Source organism: Sinocyclocheilus anshuiensis, unplaced genomic scaffold (genome assembly GCF_001515605.1).
Source record: "Sinocyclocheilus anshuiensis isolate Anshui unplaced genomic scaffold, SAMN03320099.WGS_v1.1 scaffold112, whole genome shotgun sequence".
Classification (NCBI taxonomy): domain Eukaryota; kingdom Metazoa; phylum Chordata; class Actinopteri; order Cypriniformes; family Cyprinidae; genus Sinocyclocheilus; species Sinocyclocheilus anshuiensis.
The window spans coordinates 808,898-826,614 of NW_015557175.1; the positions used below are offsets into that span (position 1 = coordinate 808,898).

A 17,717-nucleotide genomic window follows, 5' to 3' on the forward strand; every position below is an offset into this window, starting at 1 on the left:
TAAATGCTCAACTGTACTGTTACCAAATTCACTACTGATGGGCAAATCACACCCTGAGCATAATGCATGGATAATACAAATTTGTTGTATCATTTATTATTACTTGTTAAATTATTTTCTGTATTCTTAGTTTTTTTGCTGAATTTGTGATGATCTTCTTGGTCAAATATTCCCATCTGTTTTTTTTTTACAAATTGCACTCTGATTATATGGATATTTTAACATTACATGTTGAATGATTTCTCTATCCTTCACTTCAGAGAGGTGACGAAGCATGCTGATGAGTACAAGGAGCCTGTATCAGTGGCCAAACTGTCTGGAAATCATAAGAAGATGTCCAACCCAAACTGCTGCATGGGCTGATGTGTGTTGACGTCACATGACCTGCACACAGCCAATCAAATATTTAACCATTCAACTATTTATTCAAGCCATATTAGATGATAAATACCAATTAGTGATTGTCTGAGTTGTTTAAGAAATTCAACTGTGCTAAGTATTGTCCTCAAGACTGTCTCAGATTTTTTTGAAATGACGAGTCACTTGTTGAAGCACATCACTGTGTGTCATGTGTTGCCTTTAACAGCCCTGAATTTAACAGCTTCTATATTACAGATGATTATTAGTAGCTTATGGAGTGAACAGACACTCAGTATTCTGTACCTTGCCTTTATTTATTACATGAAAACTTCCTTCAGCTTAGTGAAAAGGAATAATACTTCTGTAATGTGTTGCAGGGTCATTGAAAAGTTTGTGTGTGTGTGTGTGTACCTGGTATTTATCACGTTATGGGGACCAAATGTCCCCACAAGGATAGTAATACTAGTAAATTTTGACCTTGTGGGGACATTTTTGAGGTCCCCATGAGGAAACAAGCTTATAAATCATACAGAATGAGTTTTTTTGAGAAAGTAAAAATGCACAAAGTTTCCTGTAAGGGGTAGGTTTAGGGGTAGGGTTGGTGTAGGGCAATAGCACATACAGTTTGTACAGTATAAAAACCATTACGCCTATGGAATGTCCCCATAAAACATGGAAACACAACATGTGTGTGTGTGTGCGTGCGTGCCTGCGTGTGTGTGTGTTTGTGCGCGTGTGTGTGTGTGTGTGTGTGTGTGTGTGAGTTGATTGAAATAATGCATCTTTGGAAGAAACAAATGACAGAATTTGTTGAATGAAAATTGGAAGTTGCTGCTTGATCCAAATCATTTCTTTTTGGCTTGTAGCTTTAAATTATAAAAAAAATACATATTTCTGCTCAGTGCTGAAAACGTCATGACACGTTTTAAAACATTTATGTTAAATCAATTCATACTTATATGAATGACAATGTCAGTAACATCTGAATTCTAATGTCTTATTTGTAATTCTTTTTTTAATTGTTTTCATTTCAAGCTTATTTCACTGTTGCCATCGAACAGAAATGTTGCATTTAAGAATGTTGCTTTAATTTTTAAGTCTTAATAAGCAAAAATAAAGATTGCAAAGTTTTCACTCCTGTTTTATTGTGGCAGTATATAAACAAACATATAAACAATCAAAAATCACTTTACAAATTTAATAAGGCGGTTCCCAGTGAATCTGGGAACTGATTATTTTTTTTTTGGATACTCCCAGAGTTTTATTTTGAAATTAAATGACAGACTGCTTTAAATTGAAACATTTACAGGTGCATCTCAATAAATTAGAATGTCGTGGAAAAGTTCATTTATTTCAGTAATTCAACTCAAATTGCGAAACTCATGTATTAAATAAATAAACATGCAAACAAAACACATTTCACATACGCTGTGAAATCACCACTCAAAAAGATCTCAAACCTCTAAATATGAAAAAAAAAATAAACACATGTACAAGCATTTTCCAGATGATCAGTTAATTTGCATATTTTATTTTTTACTATATAATTATCAGTTTTTAAAGGGCAATGGGTTTTCATGCTTAGAAATGTTATGTAAGAATCATCTGGGTATTTTTAACACAAAACGCTGATCAAGATCTCAAAGTAAATGACAAGAATTGGTGAATATTGCCTTTTTTCTTCTTTTTTCCCCCCCCTCAATAGACAATTGATTTTAATCACAGCATATACAATTAACAGACAACATACTGTCATCCAAAGGGTTTAATTTCACTTTTCCAGGTCATATTTCATCCTGAAAACACATTAAAAATAAAAAAAAGTACTATATATTTTACATTATTTATAGGCCCATTAAGATTTTTTTGCATTGTGACGTTATTCTCATGATAATTAAGGACATTTTCCTCCCAAATCCTCATTACTGTAATGCATCCGGATGTTTTCATTGGTTTGTAATTCTCATTATTCTCAATGATTATTCTCATTATATTGACATTACTGTAATGAGAGCAATCAAAATCATGCTGTCCACAAACAATATTTAGTTTTTCTAATCAGAAACACTGAGGTGATTTTTCTTTTCACAATATCTCATATAGGCATCATTTTCTTAATACTAATAATTTGCAAAACATTCGTTTGATTTTGGGGTAAATTCTGACCCTGATATGACGTTCTTGACAGGTTTTGTAAAAATTCACCAGAAACATTTCATGTAACAAAAAGATTTTGCAATTTAACAAACTATTATTAAATAATAACGAACATTTGAAAACATGGAAACTGTGTTTTTCAGTCAACAAATGCTGGGATTAAAAATGTCCATTTCTATCAATATTCAGCTTGCTTTGTAGGCAAATAAAATCACAGTTCTACCAAACATATGAGACAAAACAAAGAATTCAGTTGAAGTCTTGGTGTCCCATCATGCAACAGAATAGCAAGGCTAAACAATAAACAACAAATTCCAGTGCATGACATTTCTGAATGCTATATGAAATATGTGCACCCTCTGGCCAATTCAAATGAGTGTGGACATCTATATTTTGCCACACTATGATATAGATGTTCAGGTTAATGGGCAAATTCAATCAGCCTGCCATGCAGCGAATGAAGATATCTATCTATATATACATATAGTCAATCTGTCACTAAAGCACTGGCTTCATCCAGCAGATTGATTGAAGGTGGCCACTGCTTCTCTGCTTTCATTGGTCATGATAAAAACACGTTAAAGCACAAAGCATGACTATCTATTATCTACATTTTCCACATATGCCATGTTTTTATTACAATGAGAACCACAACATTGACAGCAGCATCACAACAAAGCATTAATGTTGTATTTCGATTTCGATTTCTGGCTGCTTTATGAAAATGACTCAACCCTGAGCTGAAAGTCCAGAGAAACCTGAACGCAACACAAAAGAAAAAAGCTGACATGTCCTTGTCATAGTCCTATGATCATATACAAATAAGACTCAGATTAGCTAGCTGATTGCACGAGAATTGAGAAGGACGTTTTCTTTTCACAGTATTTACAGACGTTATACATGCAGAAGAGTGAGACTCAAAGAGAACTAGTCAGTGTTTTAATGTTCACATCTATATTCAGTGTATGTGGACGATTACACTATCAGTGAGAAGTTCTGACACACTTTTTCTTCTGTTATTAAAATGTGAATATAATAATAGTTATTAAAACTATGAATTAACACAAAAGAAACTGTAGGAATTATGCAGTGACCAAAAAACATGGGAAATCAAATGTAAATTTGAGCTTATTTGTCTAGATTTAAATTTGTATTTACTATTGGCTGAAACTTAGTCTTTTTTATTGTCCTTAAAATTTTACATAAGATTTATCCATAAGCCATTAGATTAAAATGTAATCTTTTAAAAGTAAGAAAATATTACATCCCACTTTATATTAGGTGTCTTTAACTACTATGTACAAAAATAAATAAATAAAATAAAATAATTGTTTGGAATAAATATATTTATTGTGTTCATGTTGTTAAGCAAAACACTTTGTAATTATAGGTGTCATTACAGAAATTAATTACAGATGTAATTACATGCAGGTATTTTTTAAATATAAGTGCAATGTGAAAACATGTATGCACAAAATAAATGCATTGTATCACAAGATTAAATTTAAATACATAGTAGTTAAATATACTTGATATAAAGCCAAAATGTATATATACTGTATATATATATATATATATATATATATATATATTAATGAAATATCAGTATGAATTAATATTATAAATCTATATGAATTCATGGTAATTTTGCATACTAATTCATATTAATTACCAATTTATATAAAAAATCATGACATAAATTCAGTTAAGTGTGTCCACGTTTTTGACTGGTAGTGTATACAGTATGCGATTAAAAAAATGTATTCATGATATATCAGAAAAAGATCTATTAGTTTATATTGATGAATACTGACTGAATGATTGAATGATTCTGATTTGATGTTGGTAATGGTGAATAAATATGAGTCTGTATGAATATCAACCACACAATGAGCCACAAATAACATGCAATAGCAATCAAATATTTACCTTGTGGTAACATAGCCATATAAATGTCTGTATGCGAATATGCATATTTGTTTTCTTTTCTTTTTTATCAGAAAATAAAGAGCTTTTTAAAGATCCTTCAGTATTTGACATTCGTTCCTGAGAGCGCCACCTGCTGCTAGACAGTAAATATGAGTGATCAGGGTTTATGTTGAACTGGATTCAAACAACAACTCTGTTGAGCGTGATGCATTCACAGAAATGTGTCATTAGCCCTTTTGCTATCACCTCAGCAACAGATGTGACATCACATCAGATTTGCATCACAATTAGCCGTGTTAATTTGATTAGTTAATGTGCTGCGCTGTGAGCCGGCCAGTCCGGAAGACATCAGTCTCATCCTGGACTTCTGAAGGAAATGCAAATGTAGTCATTTCATGTATTAGCTTTGACTTAATGAAATTCATAAAAAGCATAAATGGAACGAGTCTTCACAGGTTCTTCAGGTTTGGCATTATGCAGAACGCCAGTGTTCAGTACAAGGCCCTGCATGGGCATATAACTAAACAAAAACAAAACATGATATCCAAAGGGAAGTTGAACAAAAACACATTTCATGATTCAATCAAAATGTCAAGTTGTGTTGTGCATGAATGACTGAAACCCTTCACTGATTATAAAATTAAAGCTATGGAAGCTTTTTTTTCTGGCACAGAATTAAAAAAATAAATAAATAAAGGTCTATTTATACCTTGCAATTCATAGTGGGTTTTTTTTTTAGAATTGTGAATTTACATTTTGCAATTCTATTCTTTTTCCACCAATAAATAAAAAAATAAAATCCTGACTTCTCACAATTGTTTATATCTCACAATTCAGACTCTTTTTTTCATTCTCAAATTTGTGAGTTTATTTCTCACAATTCAAACTCTTTTCCTCAAATATGTGAGTTTATATCTTGTAACTCAGAATTTTTTTTTATATCTCACAGTTCAGACTTTTCTTCTCACAGTTGCGAGTTTATATCTCACAATTCAGACCCTTTTCCTCAAATATCCGAGTTTATATCTCACAATTCAGACGCTTTTCCTCAAATATCCGAGTTTATATCTCACAATTCAGACCCTTTTCCTCAAATATCCAAGTTTATATCTCACAATTCAGACTCTTTTTACTCAAATTTGCATTTATCTCTCACAATTCAGACTCTTTTTTCCTCAAATTTGCGATTATTCTCACAATTCACTCTTTTTCCACAAATTTGCGTTTCTTCTCACAATTCAGACTCTTTTTCCTCAAATTTGCGTTTCTTCTCACAATTCAGACTCTTTTTCCTCAAATTTGCGTTTCTTCTCACAATTCAGACTCTTTTTCCTCAAATTTGCGTTTCTTCTCACAATTCAGACTCTTTTTCCTCAAATTTGCGTTTCTTCTCACAATTCAGACTCTTTTTCCTCAAATTTGCGTTTCTTCTCACAATTCAGACTCTTTTTCCTCAAATTTGCGTTTCTTCTCACAATTCAGACTCTTTTTCCTCAAATTTGCGTTTCTTCTCACAATTCAGACTCTTTTTCCTCAAATTTGCGTTTCTTCTCACAATTCAGACTCTTTTTCCTCAAATTTGCGTTTCTTCTCACAATTCAGACTCTTTTTCCTCAAATTTGCGTTTCTTCTCACAATTCAGACTCTTTTTCCTCAAATTTGCGTTTCTTCTCACAATTCAGACTCTTTTTCCTCAAATTTGCGTTTCTTCTCACAATTCAGACTCTTTTTCCTCAAATTTGCGTTTCTTCTCACAATTCAGACTCTTTTTCCTCAAATTTGCGTTTCTTCTCACAATTCAGACTCTTTTTCCTCAAATTTGCGTTTCTTCTCACAATTCAGACTCTTTTTCCTCAAATTTGCGTTTCTTCTCACAATTCAGACTCTTTTTCCTCAAATTTGCGTTTCTTCTCACAATTCAGACTCTTTTTCCTCAAATTTGCGTTTCTTCTCACAATTCAGACTCTTTTTCCTCAAATTTGCGTTTCTTCTCACAATTCAGACTCTTTTTCCTCAAATTTGCGTTTCTTCTCACAATTCAGACTCTTTTTCCTCAAATTTGCGTTTCTTCTCACAATTCAGACTCTTTTTCCTCAAATTTGCGTTTCTTCTCACAATTCAGACTCTTTTTCCTCAAATTTGCGTTTCTTCTCACAATTCAGACTCTTTTTCCTCAAATTTGCGTTTCTTCTCACAATTCAGACTCTTTTTCCTCAAATTTGCGTTTCTTCTCACAATTCAGACTCTTTTTCCTCAAATTTGCGTTTCTTCTCACAATTCAGACTCTTTTTCCTCAAATTTGCGTTTCTTCTCACAATTCAGACTCTTTTTCCTCAAATTTGCGTTTCTTCTCACAATTCAGACTCTTTTTCCTCAAATTTGCGTTTCTTCTCACAATTCAGACTCTTTTTCCTCAAATTTGCGTTTCTTCTCACAATTCAGACTCTTTTTCCTCAAATTTGCGTTTCTTCTCACAATTCAGACTCTTTTTCCTCAAATTTGCGTTTCTTCTCACAATTCAGACTCTTTTTCCTCAAATTTGCGTTTCTTCTCACAATTCAGACTCTTTTTCCTCAAATTTGCGTTTCTTCTCACAATTCAGACTCTTTTTCCTCAAATTTGCGTTTCTTCTCACAATTCAGACTCTTTTTCCTCAAATTTGCGTTTCTTCTCACAATTCAGACTCTTTTTCCTCAAATTTGCGTTTCTTCTCACAATTCAGACTCTTTTTCCTCAAATTTGCGTTTCTTCTCACAATTCAGACTCTTTTTCCTCAAATTTGCGTTTCTTCTCACAATTCAGACTCTTTTTCCTCAAATTTGCGTTTCTTCTCACAATTCAGACTCTTTTTCCTCAAATTTGCGTTTCTTCTCACAATTCAGACTCTTTTTCCTCAAATTTGCGTTTCTTCTCACAATTCAGACTCTTTTTCCTCAAATTTGCGTTTCTTCTCACAATTCAGACTCTTTTTCCTCAAATTTGCGTTTCTTCTCACAATTCAGACTCTTTTTCCTCAAATTTGCGTTTCTTCTCACAATTCAGACTCTTTTTCCTCAAATTTGCGTTTCTTCTCACAATTCAGACTCTTTTTCCTCAAATTTGCGTTTCTTCTCACAATTCAGACTCTTTTTCCTCAAATTTGCGTTTCTTCTCACAATTCAGACTCTTTTTCCTCAAATTTGCGTTTCTTCTCACAATTCAGACTCTTTTTCCTCAAATTTGCGTTTCTTCTCACAATTCAGACTCTTTTTCCTCAAATTTGCGTTTCTTCTCACAATTCAGACTCTTTTTCCTCAAATTTGCGTTTCTTCTCACAATTCAGACTCTTTTTCCTCAAATTTGCGTTTCTTCTCACAATTCAGACTCTTTTTCCTCAAATTTGCGTTTCTTCTCACAATTCAGACTCTTTTTCCTCAAATTTGCGTTTCTTCTCACAATTCAGACTCTTTTTCCTCAAATTTGCGTTTCTTCTCACAATTCAGACTCTTTTTCCTCAAATTTGCGTTTCTTCTCACAATTCAGACTCTTTTTCCTCAAATTTGCGTTTCTTCTCACAATTCAGACTCTTTTTCCTCAAATTTGCGTTTCTTCTCACAATTCAGACTCTTTTTCCTCAAATTTGCGTTTCTTCTCACAATTCAGACTCTTTTTCCTCAAATTTGCGTTTCTTCTCACAATTCAGACTCTTTTTCCTCAAATTTGCGTTTCTTCTCACAATTCAGACTCTTTTTCCTCAAATTTGCGTTTCTTCTCACAATTCAGACTCTTTTTCCTCAAATTTGCGTTTCTTCTCACAATTCAGACTCTTTTTCCTCAAATTTGCGTTTCTTCTCACAATTCAGACTCTTTTTCCTCAAATTTGCGTTTCTTCTCACAATTCAGACTCTTTTTCCTCAAATTTGCGTTTCTTCTCACAATTCAGACTCTTTTTCCTCAAATTTGCGTTTCTTCTCACAATTCAGACTCTTTTTCCTCAAATTTGCGTTTCTTCTCACAATTCAGACTCTTTTTCCTCAAATTTGCGTTTCTTCTCACAATTCAGACTCTTTTTCCTCAAATTTGCGTTTCTTCTCACAATTCAGACTCTTTTTCCTCAAATTTGCGTTTCTTCTCACAATTCAGACTCTTTTTCCTCAAATTTGCGTTTCTTCTCACAATTCAGACTCTTTTTCCTCAAATTTGCATTTATTCTCACAAGTCAGACATTTTTCCTCAAATTTGCATTTATATCTCACTGTTCAGACTCTTTTCCCTCAAATTTGCGTTTATTCTCACAATTCAGACTCCTTTTCCTCAAATTTGCGTTTCTTCTCACAATTCAGACTCTTTTCCCTCAAATTTGCGTTTATTCTCACAATTCAGACTCTTTTTCCTCAAATTTGCGTTTATTCTCACAATTCAGACCCTTTTCCTCAAATATCCGTGTTTATATCTCACAATTCACTCTTTTTACTCAAATTTGCATTCATCTCACAATTCAGACTGTTTTTTCCTCAAATTTGCGTTTATTCTCACAATTCAGACTCTTTTTCCTCAAATTTGCGTTTATTCTCACAATTCAGACTCTTTTTCCTCAAATTTGCGTTTATTCTCACAATTCAGACTCTTTTTCCTCAAATTTGCGTTTATTCTCACAATTCAGACTCTTTTTCCTCAAATTTGCGTTTATTCTCACAATTCAGACTCTTTTTCCTCAAATTTGCATTTATATCTCACAATTCAGACTCTTTTTTCCTCAAATTTGCGTTTATATCTCACCATTCAGACTTTTTTCGTACAATTGCGAGTTTATATCTCAAATTCAATTCTGAGTCTATATCTCACAATTATGAAGTCAAAAAAGTTAGAAGAGTAGGCTAAGGTAAAAAGTTGCAATTTTACCTTTTTGTTTTGCCTTTTTATTTATTTTATCCTGTGGCAGAAACAAGCTTCCATACAAAACAAGCTTGCATTAACAATAAATAAAAAATATATATATACCTATAAAGAAAAGCCAGTGTGCAAATGAAATGTAGTTTTCAATTGACAACTCTTTTGGGCCAAATGGACTTAGTTTGTAAACTAAATTTTATTAGCTGCACTTTCATTGTTGACTTCCACAAAAAGATACTGACACAAAACTTATGTTCTTTTAATATGTGTAATATTTCGATTTGTGGCGTTTTCGTGCATCTTGTTTATGTATTTTGTGTTCATGTATGTTGTGTGATTACAGTGATCAGTTTCATAAGAGCCTCTCAAATGTACTAGCAACCTGCTGTTACATCTGCTCATGACATCTAAAATTCAGAAAAAAAAAATGTTTTATAGTTTGTGCTATTCTATATAAAAACACATCACAGCATTTTAAGTTACATTGTTGGTGATATTAAAAATATGTCACTTCTATACCATCTACATTTTAGTGTAAATCAGTTGAAATAAGATAACTTAAACTTTTTTTTTTTTTTGCTGAAAAATATAAGTAACTGTAAGCATCACATAAAAATGTATAAAATTTTAAAAAGAGATATTAAGTTTTAGCATGTATAGCTTGCCCTCTCACTCATATCTCTGTGCATTGCAAGAGGCAGAGATTTATTCCAATACAGTGTTATGAGGTCAGAATCTGCTCGTCTGAATGGCTGTGATTTGATTTTTAAGTCTTGATTTAGGGAAGCGGGTCTGAGCTCATTACCTGCCTGTGCCGCTTCTACATTTTGACGTGCATTATTTGTGTTGTTATGGAGGTTGATTGAGTCAAAGACATCAAATAATTTCAAATGGACTCTTCATATGAGTTTATACCAGATTTCACACTCAAACCGGCTTCAGGGTCCAAAATGAACTTTCACAAGCATCAAATGTGAATAACAATTGGTGTTTTACAAAAATGTTTTACAGACCAGCTGGCTGGTTGCGTAACCCAACAAGTTTAAACAGTGAGCCTCACTGATTATAAGTGAATCACATCAAAGAGATACAAGTAGTCTACAAACGAAAGAACTCTTTTACTTTAAGTATGACAAATTAAGCTATAGTGCCATAACATTTCTGCTAGCAAAACAGAAATATGAGTAACAATGTCATAATGTGTCTAGAATTTGTGTGATGATTCACTAGTATGTGATGCCTGAGCTGATAATAATTGATTATTTTCTTAAATACATTGATTCCATCGACTCCTATGGCTAAAGTTGCATTTATTTGATAAAAAATACAGTAAAAAACAGTAATACTGTGAAATGTTAATTATAATTTAAAGTAGCTTTTTTCCCATTTTAATATATTTTAAAATGTAATTTATTCCTGTGATGTTAAAGCTGAATTTTCAGCATCATTACTCCAGTCTTCAGTGTCACATGATCCTTCAGATATCACTCTAATATGCTGATTTGCTGCTCAAGAAACATTTATTAATATTAACCTGCAAATTTTTTTTAAATAAAATTATACATCCACAAAATTCACTCATCATTGAAATGTAGGGCAAAAAGTTAATTTTGGATCCTGACCGACACTCATGTTTCTGACAACAGGCAGGTGAAATGAATGAAAATATTGAAGAGGCATACATATCCATCATCAATGTTGAAATGTATGATGCTCCAATGCATTTATATCAGAGCTGTGCTTGTCGTACACCTTTAATGAAGCTGACTTAACCATTTAAAGGCCCATGCTGCTGTCCGCTGTCTAACGCTATGGCTAAAACACTAGACAACTACAGCGCTACCGCTAGAAAACTGCCTCCAGTGCTTGCTACAAGAACACATCGGCGTGATCCGCAAAAGATGTGAATGAATAAATCATGTGATGTAGGAGATCAAACCTGTCCTGTCCTGTCCATTATATCCCCACCCCCCGTTCCCTGTGAGCCTCAGTCGCCCCAGAGCTGCTCCGTCATGAGTTCCAGTTTGCAGAGGAACCAGCGGCGCAGGGGGCAGTAGTACTCGTAGTGGAACTGCTCAAACTCGGGCGTCTGCCGGATGTCGTGTAAGAATGAGATGTCCAGGTCCGACTCCAGCAGCACGAGGAGGAGGGGAAGCAGAATGATGAGGAGACCCGTGGCCATCACCACTAGACGGGCGGCACTGAGCAGACACGCCTGCATCTGCTGCCGTCCACTCAACGGGCTGCACAGCGACTGACGAAACGCCTCTCTGGCGAGTTCCCGCTCCCTCTCGGCCTGGAGCTCCAGCTGCATCTCTGGGTCAGCCTGCAGCTCCTTCAGCAGGCGTGCGGGACTCTGGAACAGCAGGTCTAGGCCGCCCTGGCTCTCCTCCACCGGCGTGGGCACCACGCTGGCACACGGGCTGTACACTGTTTCAGATATGGTGAGAGCCGCGCACGCTTCATCTTCATGGTCTACGGGTATCCCTTTCTTTTCCTCATCCGCTCTCGTCCTGTTGACTGGCTCGTCTTCCTGAACGTGGTTTTCCCTCTCCTCCACCTCCACCTCTTCAGGAGTGACCGATGGTTTCAGTGGAGACAGATGAACAGAGTCTTTCAAAGCCGACAGTCCTGCAGAGTGAACAGCTGTGTTAATCACTGAAAGTTGAAGGGACAGTTCAGCCAAAAACGAACATTCTGTCAGCATTTACTCCAAATCTACGACTTTCTTTCTTCTGCTGAACACACAAGAAGATATTTTGAAGAATGTGGGTAATCAAACAACTGACAGTAGCCATCGACTCCCATAGTACGAAAAAAAAATTATATATATATATATATATATATACATACACACACTATGGAAGTCAATAGGGACCAGCAACTGTTTGGTTACCCACATTTTTCAAAATATCTTCTGTTAATGTAAATGATGGCAGAATTTTCAGTTTTGGGTGACCTGTCCCTTTAAGATTCATTTAACACATCTTGAAGGATCTACAAGTAATTATCAGGAAACACTGTGGACTTGAACATATTCATAGTATCTGATAGATTTGCAACTCTAATTGTGGAAAGCAAAAGAGCTTTTAAAATAAAACATAAACCATTAAAATGAACAGATTAAAAAAAATATTAAAAAAATTACACACACACTCACACACACACGCACACATATACGCACTCACACACACACGCACACATATACGCACTCACACACACACACACATATATATATATATATATATATATATATATATATACATACATACACACCGATACACACACACACACACATAATAAAATTTGTTTTAAAAAATTATAATAATAAATCTACCTAAACCTAAAATCTAAAAATACAACCCAAATTGACCCATATATACATAACTACCATTTAAGAAGCAAGTTTATTTACTATTTTATTATGTTTGCACTTTTATGAGGGGGTAAAAAACTGAAATGATTTTTTTCTTTTTTCTTTTTAAGAAAATTGTACTTGGCATAAACCACAAGAATACTAATGCTTAGTAAAAATACTTATTTATAATAATATTTTCAAAGATACATTTTGTAGACAGTGTTGTTTTAGCAGTTTTACTGTAGTAATTTTTATTAATATTTTGAATTAGTTTTTACTTTACAGTTTTCATTTTAATTTGAGAAATTTGGTTGTGTCATTTTTATCAATTTTTGTTTATTAAAAATATGTCTGTATAGTTTTATCTCAGTTTTTTTTTTCAGCAACTAGCTGAAATAATTCATTTCCAGTACATTTTAGTTAACGTTATTTCAAGTTATGAAAAATGTTTTATGGTTTTAGTTTCAGTTAACTATAACAAACCTGAATGTAAGTTATTAATGTTTTTTACACAATTGTCATGTCTGATTTATTACAAGGCACAATGAAACTGAATTATACTACAATAAACTTATCTATATGTAAATAAATTCTTAGGGATAATAGCTAGAATCTGATTTTGATGTATATAATAATATTTAATAAATATATAAAATAAAAAAAATGTAATAAAATATTAAAATAATAATAACAATATTTCAAAGCTATTGCTCTTTTTGTGTTTATGCTGTATGTGTGTTTATCCAGCAGTTGAGCGGCACGGCTATGTTCTTTGGACAAGTGCAGTCTAAATATAGACCCAGCTGCCTGACTAGTGTGGATTAAGACAAGTCTCCCGGCTAAGTTGTCAGTGACGTCGATGCTGCATGCAACTATTCTCTAACACAGATAGAGCTCTGCAACGTCATCTGATGTAACCATCCTCACATTTCACAATGATACTTTAACATACTATCAAAAAATAATTCCCGTCTCTTCAGATAAAAACTGGATTGTTGCATGAAAAGCCTGAATTCCACACTCGGTAACTGAATGATCCAGCATTGACAGGATGTACCAGATTTCAGGGCATCAGCACTGACAGCCAATTAACAGTTCCTGAAATGTAAGATTAGTCAAACTAATTGGATAATCATGCGTTATCTATTGAACAGCTTCTACAGAAACACACTTAAGTGAGTAGATGCAGGCATATGGGCAAAGAGAAGATGTCACCATAGTGACACATACAGAGCCATTTAGCCCAGGAGGAGGCAACAGTCGTCACTAGCAACAGACCATCATCATGGCTACCATGGCAACAGGTAGATGCAACATTAACTAAATCAGAGGGTGATTTTCTTAAACAATGTGAAAGACATAAAAAGAAAAAGACAAGAGAAGAATGTCATTTGAAACTAAAGTTGGCATGCCCTCCCCTCCTATGATGTGTCATAACAGCAAAGCACAGAGAAATGGATTTTTTCATTTTCTGAAGAAAATGGCTCATTCTCTACGCAACAAATGAAAAAAACTTTACAAATTAATTTAAATAGAAGTTAATGCCTTTTAATGCTTTTATTTGAAACTACAACTATGTTAATTACTGTACCATTTCTGTTTGGTAAGCCACAGAGTAATCATTTCATTTTATGACCCAGTCACTCATATTTTCATCTCCATTTAAATTATTGTCATAGTCCTTGTCTTCTGATGAAACATACAGGTGAATCTCAATAAATTAGAATGTCGTGGAAAAGTTCATTTATTTCAGTAATTCACCTCAAATTGTGAAACTCGTGTATTAAATAAATTCAATGCACACAGACTGTAGTTTAAGTCTTTGGTTCTTTTAATTGTGATGATTTTGGCTCACATTTAACATTTATCTCAACAAATTAGAATACTTCATAAGACCGATAAAAATTTCCACGACATTCTAATTTATTGAGATGCACCTGTATATTACATTTAGTCATTATTTCATGGTACATTCACTCATTTTACTCTATTGTAAATCTTAAAATTTTAGTTGCAGAAAATAGAAATGTATTTGATAAGAAAATGTAAAAATAAATTAAATATTAAGACATTTATAAATTCAAATGTATGAATGTAAATCTGTCCTCCTCCTCCTGAAATGATATAATAATGACTACAATATTTTACTACAATATCCTGAGTGTGTGTGTGTGTGTGTGTGTGTTTTAGTGTTATGGAAAGAACATATTCACAGCATGACATTCTGACTGCCACATCACTTAAAGGGACAGTTCACCCAAAAATTAAAAGCTGTCCCAAACCTGTATGAGTTTCTCTCTTCTGCTGAGCACAAAAGAAGATATTCTGAAGAATGTGGATAACCAAACAGATGACGGTCACCAATGACTTCCGTAGTATGGAGAAAATACCCTACTTTTTGTGAAAGATACGATAAACACACCTGCTATAGGTAAACACTGACATCTTCCTGCATGTTTAAATAGAGACTTTGCATGACATCTTGACATGTTACCAACTAATGTCAAGCTAAAAGGAGCCATAGTATGAAAACAAATACTATGGAAGTCAATGGCTGCCGTCAACTGTTACATTCTTCAAAATATCTTCTTTTGCGCTCAACAGAATTGAGAAATTCATACGGGTTTGGAACGACACGAGGGTGAGTAAATGACAGAATTTTCATTTTTGAGTGAACTGTCAATTTAATTCAAGTTCACATGTGCATTTGCACAAGTTGTAGCATTATGTTTATGCTGTGTTTAATTGAATCAGGTATTTCATTTTCAAGCTAAACCCTGCTTTTCAGTAGAGTCAAGAGTTTTCGGCTGCTTTAAAAGAATAGATCTTCAAGATCAGTCATCAATTTACTCATCCTCATGTTATTCCAAACCTGTATGGCTTACTTATTCCTACAGAACACATAAGAAGATATTTTGAAGAATGTTGGTAACCAAACAGTTTTAGTGACCACTGACTTCCACTGAATGGACACACATAAGACAGTTTTCAGAATATCTTCTTTTTTAACATTCGGAACAACTTTGGAATGATATGAGGTAAGTAAATGGATGACAAAATTTTCATTTTGGGATGAACCATCTCTTTATGTTTTCAGAATGATGCAAAATTGCTATTCAATGAAGAAATGAAGTAGGAATGATCCTGCATCTAGTCCACCTTTAAAATCACAATTTTAGATGCTAACACTGGTAAACCATCATTTCTGCAGGACTTTGGGAGCTTCCATACCGGTTCCTGAGATGCGATCTCCGTGGCCGAGCAGCCGCACGTAGACGTCTCGTGCCGTGTAGTTGGCCATGCGGAGCTGCAGGTTGTGACGTGTGGTGATCTTCACCTGACAGCGCATGGCATCCGCTCGCTCCTCCAAACTCTCGTCCAGAGCCACGTTCAGAACCTCATCTACATCCTCCTCCCGTAGAGCTTCCTCAGCAACCGTTTCACAAGCCACCACACGCTCCTCCTGCTCTCCGAAAACCTCCATATCTGAGCCCTCGACAGCTCCCTCTCAATCCACCTCAAACTCACGGCACAGTGACCTTCTCACGGGTCTTGCTGGCTTGAATGATGTCAAACACTGTCCCTGATTCTTCTGGGTGGGTTAAAGCTCATAGGATGGGGTCCTGCCAGCCCCTTTACTTCACCGGATAGCGGACATGTGAACAAAGTCAGGGCATTAAGGCCGGATCAGCCCAAATGCAGGATGAGCTATTTATACAGCATCAGTCATAGCACAAGGCTTTGCTAATCACAGCGGACTGTTATGGAGAAAAGATCCAGTCCGGAGTACAGTACAGTCAGCAGACATCACATGTATCCGGCTCTGAGATGTCCTGCTGTAGACCCCGAACAACCTCTGACTCCTTTTATTATTTTATTAATACTCCATGACCAGATATTAATGGAATAACAGAGCAGAATAAGTTTCCTCTCCACTGGAGCTCAAAAATCTCATTCGCCGGAATATTCTGGGTTCAATACAAGCTAAGCGCAATTGATAGTATTTTATGCATAATGTTGATTACCACAAAAACATTTTTTCTTTTCTTTACAAAAACAAAGGCAAAAGCTGAGTTCATGGTGAGGTACTTCCATGTGAAAAAGAACAAAACAGTTCTTATTACAGAAATTATGTACTTCAACATAATATACTTTAGTGAGAGCTAATAATTTGACACTTGTATATTATCTGCAATTAAATTAAAATGCATAATAGTTTACATTTATATTAAATGCAATAAGTTGAACTTAAGAGTGGTTTTTGACAAGCTTAAGTAGGACTTAAGTACATCTTTATATGTAATTTCATGATTGTATTGTCTTTGAAATATGGTTAAAGTGTACTGTTGAATGTAATCAACAGCATTTATGATCAACTAAAATATACTTTAATGTCATTGTTATTGAAACTTGTACGTCATGCATGTACATATATGCAATTATATATTTGTAATGAAGTTGCAATTTAGTACATTTCAAATATATTAAAAATGTATTAATTTTACTTTTAATATTTGAAGTACACCACAAGTGCACATTCAATACAATTAAGCGCACTTCTTTTTCACCATTGGCTCTCACAAGTAAATGGAAAGTTTGTATATAAAAATAAAAAATTGTATATAAAAATGTAACGCATTAATTTACTTAATTTGTTCTGAAACAATAAAGCGATGAAAATATTTTAACGCAGTTAACGCACCCACTCGGCCCCAGCCCTGCACGTCATCATACATTTCAACAGTTGCCTGCTGACAAACATGATGCACTGCGGGATAGTCCATGAATGCAGTTATGTGCCCTAAAATTCAAAATATTGGGCCAAAAAAAAAAAGCCCCAGTATGAGTTTTTGTCTCATATTTTTATCATATGATATAGTTAAAGGGGTCATATGACGTTGCTAAAAAAGAACATTATTTTGTATATTTGGTGTAATGAAATGTGTTTATGCGGTTTAAGGTTCAAAGAACACATTATTTTCCACATACTGTACATTATTGTTTCTCCTCTATGCCCCGCCTTTCTGAAACGCGTCGATTT

The 17,717-nt window shown here is 34.3% G+C and overlaps 2 protein-coding genes across 4 annotated transcripts in view; one reads left to right on the top strand and one right to left on the bottom strand.

Moving 5' to 3' along the window:
• Positions 1-807, top strand: part of LOC107678388 (ras and EF-hand domain-containing protein-like) — a 32,678-nt gene extending 31,871 nt beyond the window's left edge. For both annotated transcript variants that reach the window (XM_016473628.1, XM_016473627.1), the window contains exon 17: positions 261-807. In XM_016473628.1, the coding sequence (XP_016329114.1) occupies positions 261-363 (103 nt within the window). In that variant the 3' untranslated portion in view covers positions 364-807. The remainder of the gene's footprint in view (positions 1-260) is intronic.
• A 10,071-nt stretch (positions 808-10,878) lies between these two features.
• Positions 10,879-17,717, bottom strand: part of LOC107678471 (FERM domain-containing protein 3-like) — a 63,433-nt gene continuing 56,594 nt past the window's right edge. For both annotated transcript variants that reach the window (XM_016473748.1, XM_016473747.1), the window contains exon 14: positions 10,879-11,949. In XM_016473748.1, coding sequence (XP_016329234.1) covers positions 11,306-11,949 — 644 coding nt within the window. In that variant the 3' untranslated portion in view covers positions 10,879-11,305. The remainder of the gene's footprint in view (positions 11,950-17,717) is intronic.